The sequence below is a fragment of the Callithrix jacchus genome, chromosome 7 (assembly GCF_049354715.1).
Source record: "Callithrix jacchus isolate 240 chromosome 7, calJac240_pri, whole genome shotgun sequence".
NCBI classification, from domain to species: domain Eukaryota; kingdom Metazoa; phylum Chordata; class Mammalia; order Primates; family Cebidae; genus Callithrix; species Callithrix jacchus.
Window position 1 is genome coordinate 157,587,594 of NC_133508.1, and position 11,887 is coordinate 157,599,480.

The following is an 11,887-nucleotide window of genomic DNA, read 5'->3' on the forward strand; positions in this document are numbered from 1 at the left end:
GTTTTGGGTATATAGGGTAGGAAAGAAAGTCCTCTCACGTAAAATTAAGTAACTGGAGATGTCACCATTACAAATTTCTAAGCTTTGCAAGACGGCAGCAGCATTTCAAATGATAGTCTCAGAGAGGCACTAAGGGGCTAACACGGATTTCCCTCCTGATGGATTTACTGAACAAGGACACAATTCACATGGCACTTCTGAGATTTCTTCTCGTCTAGTTTAAGTTCACAAATTGTGGATTCCAGACAGCTGGTATCAACTGACCAGTGTCCTGTTAAGGCTAAACCTAAGAATCTTTGCCACACTGCAGGGTTAGGACGGGACTTCTCTTCCTGTTCCCAGGAAGAACAAGACATGTAACCTGAAGGTCACTATTCTTCTGAGAAAAGGGATCCTGCAGGAGGAGAGAGGAATGAGTACGTGGCCAGAGATGAAAGTGATAAGAGCTGGGCCGGAAGCTCTTATCACAGTGCATAAAGCTTCAGACCTGCTGCAGGGGATGTGGTGACTAGTACTTCCACTCTTCTGTCCAGCTTTTAACAATCAAACGAAAGGTTAGAGCTTTTTCACTTTCTTTCTGCTACTCCTGGTGGTGGTGAGGACACAGAATGTTTGCAAAAAAAAATGGGGTAGAGGAAAATAAGGCATCTGTGTGAGTGTTTAACCATTTGACATGTCTTTTCAGCCCTCTCTTGGGTCACCCTAGAATCAGATCTGCTCCCCAGCATCTTCTGTTTCCTGGTGACTATTTCCTGCTACTTTGGATTGGCCATGACGAGCTGGAGCTGCCTTGTGACAGGAGCAGGAGGGTTTCTGGGTCAGAGGATTGTCCGCCTGCTGGTGGAGGAGAAGGAGCTGAAGGAGATCAGGGTCTTGGACAAGGCCTTCAGACCGGAACTCAGGGAGGAATTTTCTAGTAAGTAAACTTGGGTCATGGGTGTGTGGTTCCATCTTAAACCATGCACGCATGTAGGGGGAGGTGTACCTTGCCTATCAAGTTATTAAAATTTGTAGCCAAATCTAAGCCAATTCCACATCCAAAGTCATCAAAAAATAAATATTAAATAATATAAAATGGCATAGTATGAAAGATACCAGATGGGATGTCCAGAGACTGGATTCTGGAACTGACCGAGCACTTGAGAGGCAGCCATGTCTTTTCTTCTCATCGAGAAAATCCCACATCAGTTTTTTTTCTTGTCTGCAACTCTTTTATGTGCTGAAGCTTTTCTGTTCTGAAGACAATTGCTGCGTAACATTCACAAAAGACATCATGATCCTGGAGGCCTCCCTGTGGGCCCGTCTCTCTAGACTGCCCCAGGCTTTGTTTTGTTTTGTAGCTTCCTTAGCATCTTTAGTGAGAACAAAATAAAAGGAAGCAAAGAGGAGAAGATGGGGGGGGAGGGAGAGAGAGCAAGAGAGAGGGGGAGAGAGAGAGCGAGAGAGAGAGGGGGAGAGAGAGAGCGAGGGAGAGAGAGGGGGGGAGAGAGGGGGGGAGAGAGAGGTGGGGGAGAGAGAAAGAGAGGGAGAGAGAGGGAGAGAGGGAGAGAGGGAGGGAGAGGGAAAGAGAGGGGGAGAGAGAGAGAGGGAGAGAGAGAGGGAGAGAGAGAGAAAGAGAGGGAGAGAGAGAGAGGGAGAGGGAAAAAGAGGGAGAGGGAGAGAGAGAGGGAGAGAGAGAGGGAGAGAGAGGGGGTAGAGAGAGAGAAAGAGAAAGAGAGGGAGAGAGAGAGAGGGAGAGGGAAAGAGAGGGAGAGAGAGAGAGGGAGAGAGAGAGGGAGAGAGAGGGGAGGGAGAGAGAGGGAGAGAGAGGGAGGGATAGACAGAGAGAGAGAGAGAGTGTGTGTGTGTGTGTGTGTGTGTGTGTGTGGTGTGTGTCAGAAACAGGGGAAAAAATAAGGGGGAGAGAGAGTCAGAGAGAAACAATGAGAAAGACAGAGAAATATATAGTGAGAGAGAGAGAATGGGTGAGAAAAGATAAGAGTGTGCACTGTGCACAGACCAGAGACAGAGTAAGAGGCACTAGAAGGCCAGACATACCTCATTTAGATTTTGCATATTATGGCTTTTTAAATGTGTATTTATTTATTTATTTTTACCGTTTATCTGTGTTGCCCATCATGAAAAAGAACTTGACTGCAGAATTTGCTATGGCAACTCCTTGTACAAATGACCCCAGGAGGCAGGGAGAAAAGGGGTCACATCCAATTGGTCAGTGAACCCACCAAGGTCCAGAAACATAAAGTGACTTGCCCAGGCCATCTGATGAATGTGTAGCAGAGCTCAGACCAGGGCTGCATCCAGAGACGTCATCGCTTGGCCCCAGAGCTGATGCTTGGCAAACTGGATATTCAGTCTTTCCCTTTGCCCCCTGGGAAAGGGAAACAATTCCCTGTCCTCCTCCTCAACCCAGGGCACTGGGGGGACTGTGTGTCTACTTGTGGGCTCTGGCTGCCCAGAGGGTCCTGCCCGGCCCGCAGAGATGCTCCTCATCAACAGCACTCAGGGACCACACCCAACACTCTGCTCTTCTCCTGCTCCTCTCTGACCTCTTGAAATGTCCGATTTCCTCCACCCTCTATTTTAGTTGTGTCTTTGATAAACAATTATTAACATACTACCGATATTAAATGCTTGTCACCCCTGTAATCAGCAATATTTGCAATCTAACATCTGAAATTAGGAAAAAGCAATGCTCCGCCTAGAGGTATTGTTCCCCCATGGTGAAAATGCAGGGCATATAGATGGGCAGGGGTCCATAAGAAGATAAAAACAGAGAATCCTTTCAGTGTTCTTTTTGTGCCAGACACGTGGCCAAAGGTTTTGGATGTGCCAACGCATTCGCTCCTCATAACAACCCTATGAGATCGGTAATATTATTCTCCTTTTTTACAGATGAGGATAAAGAAGTGAGAAATTGATTAACTTGTCCAAGATCCCACAGTTAGATTAAGGCAAAGCTGGATTTGAACCCAGACAGTCTAGTGCAGCATCTGTGCTCTTAAGCAGCAGTTTGTCTAGCAGCTTCTCTCGGCCTTCCTCTTGCCCAGCTCACACCACCAGAGCTACTCTATTTAGTCTACATAAAACACTTGCCAAGTCCACAGTGTCTTGGAGAAGGAGGGAGCCATGTCTTCATCAAAAAAGTTCCCTTTCTTAGTCCTTCCAGACTCCTGGGAACTCACTGGGGAAGAGTCCTTTTCTCTCAGCTTTGAACTTCTTCCACTTTGACATGTCTTTGAGCCAGTCTGTCTGAAGTAGCAGCACAGGAGAAGCAGAGGAAGGGAGCAGGAAAGGCAGAGGTGGAAATACAACCAGAGAAAATTCCACTCTCAGGCTGTCACCCACCTCCTCCCCAGCAGCCTATTCCCTGGCTTCCCCACTGCAGGGCCTTCCTGGAGTTCCCTGACAATGGGAAGGGACTGGGAATAGACAAAACATGGCAGAGCCATCGGGAGAGTGAATGGTCCCGCCTGTACCCCAGGAAGGAATTTCTCCAGCCTTGAATTTTTCACTCTGAATTTCGCCCTCACTTGTCTTCATTCTTTGTTGCTAATTTCAGTTAAACTGACTTATTCTTTGGAAAAGAATAATATTAAATAACAGAAAAGTTATTACTAAGCAGCCAGTCCTGCTCCTGGTGTTTGTCTTACAGCTTCAGCGTACAAAGCTTGGAGGCAGGGTGGTCATGTTTAAGCCTTCACTAGAAACATGACATTAGATCTGTCCCTTAATCTCCCTGAGCCTCAGTTTCCTCCCTGAAAAAGTGGGACTCAGAATCCCTACCTGGTGAGATAACTGTAAAAAGCAATAAGGGTGCTGTAAGTTGTATACAAACTATAAAGCACAGACAGGTGCAGCGCGTTCCTTTGGGCTCATGTCCCACAGTGTTCATCTTGTGGGCTAATTCCAGGTGACAGCTTTACTGGTGGCATCACTTCCTGTGTATGTCAAAGGAGCCTGAAGACATTGGTCTTGTAACCATTGCCCCTGGCTGAGCTGGGATGTTAGTTCGTTGGTGGTTGTCTCATTGTCGGCACTGCTACCTGCATTTGATAATATACGATAAGAGCTTTTCAAGGAAATTCGTCATTGAAGCCCACGTGCGATTCCTGAGTAATGGCTCCAGCCTCTTTCCATTGCCCAAGAAGGAAACCATAGGGGTGATTTTGTCTCCTTTTCCTCTCAGCTCAGGTCCAACAGGTATGAGGACTTCCAAGATAAGGTCTGAAATTCAAACCTGGTGTATCTCTCCCCATTCTGCTTCCCCTGCTGGACGCTGGCTCCAGTCCTCGTCTAAACTTTGGTGCAGACATGCTGATTAATCTCTTGATCACCTTGCTTCCTCACACCCGCTATACCAGTCCATTTTATATCCTCACGCCAAAGTTAACTTCCTACATCACAACTCTGCTTCTGTTTCTTTTTTCTTTTTTTGTGTGTGTTTTTTTTGAGACAGGGTCTTGCTCTGCCACCCAGGCTGGAGTGCGGAGGTGTCATCTCAGCTCACTGCCAAGAGCCAGAGACCCCAGCCTCCATTCATCCTCCCACATCAGCCTGAGGAGTATCTGGGACTGTAGGCACATGCCACCGTGCCCAGCTATTACATGTATTTTTAATAGAGATGGGATTTCACCGTGTTGTCCAGGCTGCTCTCAACCTCCTGCACTGCAGTGATCCAACCATCTCTGCTTCCCAAAGTGCTAGAGTAACAGGCATAGCCACGGTGGTTGGCCTTTTTGTCATCTTATCCCAAATATAACTACGGGGTTGTCCTTAACATGATGCTGCAGACCAGAAATTATGATTTCATACATGGCTTCTCAACACCTACAGAATTAACTTCAAACTTGTCCCCCTTGTACTCTGCACAATCACCCTACTCTCCTTAAGAAATTTGATGAGCTTCTCATGACTCTATCAATGTTTATATTCCAGGCACACTTGACACCTCATTGCTCAGATTACTTTTCTGAAATAAGATGGGATAAAAACAGATGTTTGCTCTTTCCCAAAAAATTGCTATACACTATGATTTCTGAGCCATTGTTTACTTGTTTCTTCCATAGAATGTACACCCTCTAGTGTAACATCTCACTCTAAACATCCTTGAACACCTATGTAACATCACCTTTGTCAGGAAACTTCCCAGCCAGATCCAGAAATCCTTCCAATGACCTGACCTGTGTTCACACAGAGCTCCAGAGCAAGACCAAGCTGACGATGCTGGAAGGAGACATTCTGGATGAGCCATTCCTGAAGAGAGCCTGCCAGGACGTCACGGTTGTCATCCACACGGCCTCTATCATTGATGTCTTGGGTGCCATTCACAGAGAATCCATCATGAACGTCAACGTGAAAGGTACCATAGCCTGGGGAGGAGATAAAGCATGGTAGAGAATTAAGGATCAGAAAGGACAGGAAAGAAGGAGAAGTCCTTCCACTGACACCTGCTGTGCTCTGCGCCAAGTGCCTTTGCTGATCACTACCAATTGGAGTAGTTCAAGGCTGTTATCCTCATTTTTGTAATGAGGAAACTAGGATTGAAAGATGGAAAGTAACTTGTCCAAGGTCCCCCAGGTAAGTAAGTAGAAGAGTTAGACTTTAAACTCACCCCTGTGTGACTCCAAAGGCTGTGGAAGCTCTTTCTACTGCAGCTCCAATCAAAAGTCAATAATATCTGACTTCAGACACTTGATATCCAGCCACCCCTCGGCTCCCTGGGCCAGAATCAGACCTTCCAGGTGCCGCCACAGTCATCATTTTGAACCTGGTGTGCAAGCTGATGAGAACATTCAGAGCCCTCCTGCCCATCTGAAAGATGAAGTCCTCCCGGGAGAGCTGGCACAGCTGGTTCACAGAGGTCTGTCAGGACAGAGTCACCCAGCACACGCCTTCCCACAGTATTTTCTGAACAGTAAGAGTTTCCCAGGACACAGAATAGGATCTCCCCAGCTCACCACAGGGCCTGCGATTACACAGCCGTTTCCAGCCAGGCACCCAAAGTGAACCTCACTGCACCTTCGTCCCTTAAATGCTTGGGAGTTCCTCCAAATCATGGCTTTCCAACGACCTTAAATTCAGACACATTTCATTAAGGAATCTTCTCATGCAGTCTCATCCTCTGATTCCCAGAGCTCAGTCTCTTCAGCACAGGAGCACCCCAACCCCTAGCCTGGCCCTCCACATCCAGTCTACTCAAACCCCCTTTTAAAAGCAACTAATTGCTTTTGAGTCTCCAGCACCATTAAAAACAAAACAACAAAAACAAGAAAACCCTTTCCAGTTTCTACTTACCCATACCCTCTAAGTATCCCTTTAGTGCACGGAGGATGCTAAGGGTAACCGGTTTTTCACTTTAATTCCTGCTCTCCGCAGCTCCCCACAACAGGGGCTATGGAGTGACAGGGGAAGTGCCAGAGGCATCTGTTTCCTAAAACCATTATCACTCCCAGGCTTAGAAAATACTTCACAATCTTGGTCAATTCCCCCTTGAAGGTAAACTAACTCCAAATTTTCTCTGCCAGGAAATTAATTTTTGAAAACATGAGGCTGCCTCTCCAGAAACTCGAATTGCACAGAGACGTTAAAGGGGCCAAGGATACAGAAAACTGTAGATAAAAATTATCCTTTGTCTAGGAAATTCCTCCCGTCTTCAAGGGAAAGTGCTCGGGATACCTCAGTGAGCTTCGCTTCCACACAGCTCAGGAGAGGCTGGACGGTCCTCCCAGTGCAGGTGTTACCAGCAGAGGGCACACTCTCTCCCCAGTCCGCCACTAGGCTCCACAGGAAATGCCAGGGCAGGGTTCAAAGGAAGGTTTATCACCCCACTTTACATAACTGGGTAAACAGAGTCAGCCAAAAGTGGAAGCAACTTTCCCAGGGAACATACAGTCAGGAAAGAGTGTGGATCTCCAGCATTTCCCCACAACGCACTGTTTGCTCAAAGACTCCAGGGATGACACTTGTGACAAAGTTTTATTAGTCCCCAACAGAATGAGAAAACATACCAGCAATTTCTTGTGTATTGAAGGGTGTCTACTGCCTATATACAACTGTGTGTGTGTGTGTGTGTGTGTGTGTGACAGAGAGAGAGACAGAGGGGGGAGAGAGAGAGAGAGAGAGAGAGAGAGAGAGAGAGAGAGGTGAATTCTTCTACTGCCCATTTTTGCCTGAGGACTCTCTATATTCTCAGAGTTTAGCCTCCTGATTTTATAGATTTTAAATGATCTGACTTTAATGGTATTGATGACAAGTCATAATTTTTCAATACTCTTTTCGAGAAACCTAAGTCCCTTCCAAAATTAAGGCACAGACACACACACACACGTCCATGAAACTCAAAAGTCTGAAAATCCTTGCTCTCCAGAACCCATGTCAGTTTCTTTTCATCTTGTGTTTTTCCTATGGTTATAGAATGTCCCGATCTCAGTCAGAGCCACAGAAGACCATACCTTGACTCTTATAACCGCTGTACTCGCGAGTGGGGAGTGGGGAACATGGATTTATGCACGTGGTTGGCCCCCCTTAGGGGTATTTCCTGACCCTGACAGCTTGCTCTTCGTGGGTAGGTACCCAGCTCCTGTTGGAAGCCTGTGTCCACGCTAGTGTGCCAGTCTTCATCTACACCAGCAGCGTAGAGGTGGCCGGGCCCAGCTCCTACAAGGAAGTCATCCAGAACGGTCATGAAGATCAGCCTCTGGAAAGCACATTGTCTGCTCCCTATCCACACAGCAAACGGCTTGCTGAGAAGGCTGTGCTGGCGGCTAATGGGTGGACTCTGAAAAACGGTGGCATCTTGTACACTTGTGCCTTAAGACCCATGTACATCTATGGGGAAGGAAGCCCATTCCTTTCTGCCACTGTAAATGAAGCCCTCCACAACAGGGGGATCCTGCCAAGTACTGGCAAGTTCTCCACAGTCAACCCAGTATATGTTGGCAACGTGGCCTGGGCCCACATTCTGGCCTTGAGGGCCCTGCGGGACCCCAGGAAGGCCCCTAGTGTCCGAGGACAGTTCTATTACATCTCAGATGACACACCTCACCAAAGCTATGATGGCCTTAATTACACCCTGAGCAAAGAGTTCGGCCTCTACCTTAATTCCAGTTGGAGCCTTCCTCTATTCCTGATGTACTGGATTGCCTTCCTGCTGGAAGTAGTGAGCTTCCTGCTCAGCCCAATTTACACCTATCGACCCCCCTTCAACCGTCACACAGTGACGCTGTCAAATAGCACGTACACCTTCTCTTACAAGAAGGCTCAGCGAGATCTGGCATACAAGCCACTCTACAGCTGGGAGGAAGCCAGGCAGAAAACCATGGAGTGGGTTGGTTCCCTTGTGGACCGGCACAAGGAGACGCTGAAGCCCAAGACTCAGTGATTTAAGGATGATGGAGATGCCCACGTGGGAGGATGTCATCAAGCTCCATCCTCCTGGCTTCACACAGAAGGTGACAGGAGCACACGCCCAAGTCCTGCTGCTCCTTTCACACAATGGCCAAATTGTCTTCCTCGTGTCATCAAAACCTGCGCAGTCACTGACCCAATCAGAAGCTTTCGTCCTACTCATAAACCAGAGGACACACAATGTGATTTGCTGTTTCCAAATCTCTGTGGCTGATTCTGAACCATTTGGGGTCTCTTTTACCTTGAGGGTCTCTTGACTACTACAGCTCCATTTTCCCTCTTAAATGAGAAAGCATTTCTTTTATTTTTAATCTTCCATTCCTTCACATAGTTTGATAAAAAGAGCAATAAATGTTTAAATGTTTAACGTGGAGGGAGATGTGGATTTTGTTAATACATCCTTTCCTCCTTTCCTTTCTTTTCCAGGTGTTGCCATCGCCAATGCAGAAGAGTAGCATAAAACCTGGGTTGCGGGGAGGGCAGAGTAGTGAGAGGGCCAGGAACGGGGGATGACTCCATAAGCTTCACTACTTTTCAGGCATGTTCAGCATGACCTACTTATAACATATATTACCTCATTTAATACTCATCAGAAGCCCATCAGGTGGAAGGTGGGAGGTGACTATTCCCATTTTACCAGTGAGGAAACTTGTTAGCAGTCACACTAACTGATTCGTGGCTAGGCGTGCTACCCTGCTACCTGGAAAGTCCTTATCTTTCCATGGAAACATGCAGCCTGAACTGGTCTTGCCAGTGGCACAGCAAAGGACTGGAGCATGGGGTGCTGATCCTTGCAAGAGAACCAGCTCTCTTGGGTTACATTTTTCTTGCCCAGTCCCATGCGTGGGACTCTCCAGAACCCAGGAGCATCCCTGAGGAGCATCTGGAAGGGCCCGCAAGCCTTGCCCAAGGACCCTGAGCAGGGGTGACTTAAGCAAAAACGCATCCAGCCACCTTCAGTGCCACTTTCCCTGAAGTTCTCTGGAACACAGCTGGCTACATGTATGTTAGACGTTGTGTCATTCGTAACCGTGCATTTCACCCTTTGAAATCACACAATGGAGCCACACCGTGGGATCCTGGGAAAGTGAAGGGAACAAGTGTGAACTTCTCCCGGAACGTACCTTCTGCTCCGCCCAAGAAGTAGACGTTTACTGCTCCACGTCCCCAGGCTTAACTGCTTCTCTCTTCTTTCTCTTCTTGAAATCTCACCCTTTTCCCTTTATTCTTTCATCTCCTTAGCCTCTTTCTTCCCCTCCACGTCTCCTTAAACCATTGACCTTCTCGTTCTTCTCAATTTCCCTGAGGAGAAGACGCCAGTCAAGACAAGCCTGGGGACTTCAGTGAAGACACAGTGATCAGCCAACCAAAGAAACAACAGTCAAAGAAAAAACCCACTGCCGCCGGGACATCCGGGACATCCGGGACATCCAGGACAGAGCGGAACTGAAGCAGGTGAGGAGGCTGCTGTGCGTCCGGAGGGGGGGAGGGGCCGCCGAGACATCCGGGTCAGAGCGGAACTGAAGCAGGTGAGGAGGCTGCTGTGCATCCAGAGGGGGAGAGGGGCCATCGGGACATCCGGGACAGAGCGGAACTGAAGCAGGTGAGGAGGCCGTTGGGACATCAGGGACAGAGTCGAACTGAAGCAGGTGAGGAGGCTGCTGTGTGTCCGGAGGTGGGGGGGGAGGGGCCAGCGGGACATCAGGGACAGAGCGGTACTGAAGCAGGTGAGGAGGCTGACGGGACATCAGGGACAGAGCGGAACTGAAGCAGGTGAGGCGGCTGACGGGACATCAGGGGCAGAGCGGAACTGAAGCAGGTGAGGCCATTGGGACATTTGGGACAGAGCGGAACTGAAGCAGGTGAGGCCGTTGGGACATTTGGGACAGAGCGGAACTGAAGCAGGTGAGGCCGTTGGGACATTTGGGACAGAGCGGAACTGAAGCAGGTGAGGCCGTTGGGACATTTGGGACAGAGCGGAACTGAAGCAGGTGAGGCCGTTGGGACATTTGGGACAGAGCGGAACTGAAGCAGGTGAGGCCGTTGGGACATTTGGGACAGAGTGGAACTGAAGCAGGTGAGGCCGTTGGGACATTTGGGACAGAGTGGAACTGAAGCAGGTGAGGAGGCTGCTGTGCGTCCGGAGGGGTGTTGGCAGCTGTCTCCCTCTGGACCTGGGTGTATCACAGCTATGAGGAGAGTCGCATCCAACATCAAGATGGCTTCTTTCTTACCCAAGAAATTCATAGGTCATTAGTCAGCTTAATCTGATTACTGCAAAGGAGATAGTTTCATTATTCATTCTGAAGGGAAAAGGGAAAAACATTCTGGTCCAGAAGAGCAGGTTTCCACCACCATCAACATCCCAAGGGACAGATGGTCAGCACGAGCAACAGGGTGGCGTGAACCCAGGCAGTGGGGTAAGGTGAAAAGCGGAACCCCCATCCTTTCCTGGCTGCTGCACAAAATGCAAGAGCTAGAATCTATCCAGCTCCTGTAAGGCATGCACACCATCTATGTGTTAATTTAAAATAGCAGTGGAAGAAAAGGAGGGTGGTGGAATCTTGGACAAGGCCTGCCCCCCTCGTTTTTCTGCCTAGTGAAACTCCACACCTATTAACCCACCAGGGCAAATTTCACAGGGAAGGGAAGAAAAAGAGCGTATCTCCAACAGGCAATGAGGGGTGTTTGAAGCAAGAGACGAGAAGATTGGATAGGCCAACAGTCTCAACTGAACAAGCACAAAGGCCTCTGAGAGTCGTGGCCGAGAATATGCGCCATCCCTTCTCATATCCCTGCGAGTGCCAGGCGGGCAGAGCTCCTACACCAGGCCCCGCTGCACCTCACACAATGCACTACACAGAGGCAGCAAAGGCTCAGAGGGAAGAACCAGGACCCCTGACCTGGCAGGGACTTTGGGGTCCTTTTTCTCCACCTAGGTGGCTCTGCAGGGTACCTGGCAAAGGACCGAATGAAAGCACAAGCAAGCACAGCCTGAGATTTTGCTGAGTGTACCACCTTGCCCTAGCATAACATATGAAGCCTTGATATGAAGTTCTCCCCCTCCACCTCCCACCCCCTGCAGCCCTTGGCCCCAAATTCCTGAAGTCATCCTTAGAGTTGGCGAAATAATTCACCACAAGCAGGTTGGGCAGGCAGGGAACAAAATCAGCCTTCACCTTCACCCTTAAATGGTGTTGGAATGTGGAAGCATCTCTACCTCTCTCATATCTATCTCTCTAGCATTGAGTGCTGTGCCAGGCACATGCCCACTCAGATGATGGGTGAACTTCTCAGGGGCCCTTCTCTTAATGAGACACAGCCTTGAGGCCTCGAGGAGGCCAGCCATGCACAGATGGTATCAGAACACCCAGGTAGAACCATACCCTACTTCAGTTATTGTAGGTCCAGAAAGGCATCTCAACGGAGTGTCTTCAGTGAATAAAAAGAATGCATAGAACTGCCTCCATTGAATCCCTGG

The 11,887-nt window shown here is 48.7% G+C and overlaps 2 protein-coding genes and 1 long non-coding RNA gene across 7 annotated transcripts in view; 2 read left to right on the top strand and 1 right to left on the bottom strand.

Moving 5' to 3' along the window:
- The window catches only part of LOC100389654 (3 beta-hydroxysteroid dehydrogenase/Delta 5-->4-isomerase type 1), a 78,105-nt gene that overhangs the window by 33,104 nt on the left and 33,114 nt on the right, over nucleotides 1–11,887 (top strand). Inside the window, exons 1-2 of one of the 5 annotated variants that reach the window (XM_078332871.1) lie at nucleotides 10,015–10,055; nucleotides 10,180–10,225. The exons of 1 other annotated variant lie outside the window; for it this stretch is intronic. The gene's annotated coding sequence lies outside the window, so the exon portion shown is untranslated. 3 more of the 5 variants (XM_078332873.1, XM_078332870.1, XM_078332872.1) reach the window with 3 other exon arrangements.
- LOC100387484 (3 beta-hydroxysteroid dehydrogenase/Delta 5-->4-isomerase type 1) lies at nucleotides 726–8,774 on the top strand. The gene is made up of 3 exons (XM_017968999.4): nucleotides 726–916; nucleotides 5,195–5,359; nucleotides 7,569–8,774. Exons 1-3 carry the CDS (start codon nucleotides 772–774, stop codon nucleotides 8,378–8,380), a joined length of 1,122 nt encoding a protein of 373 aa, XP_017824488.1. The 5' UTR covers nucleotides 726–771; the 3' UTR covers nucleotides 8,381–8,774.
- LOC144577091 (uncharacterized) lies at nucleotides 2,062–9,820 on the bottom strand. Its single transcript, XR_013520378.1, has 2 exons — nucleotides 9,531–9,820; nucleotides 2,062–5,369 (listed from the first exon to the last, which is right to left on the bottom strand). It is a non-coding gene; the product is annotated as an uncharacterized LOC144577091 (long non-coding RNA).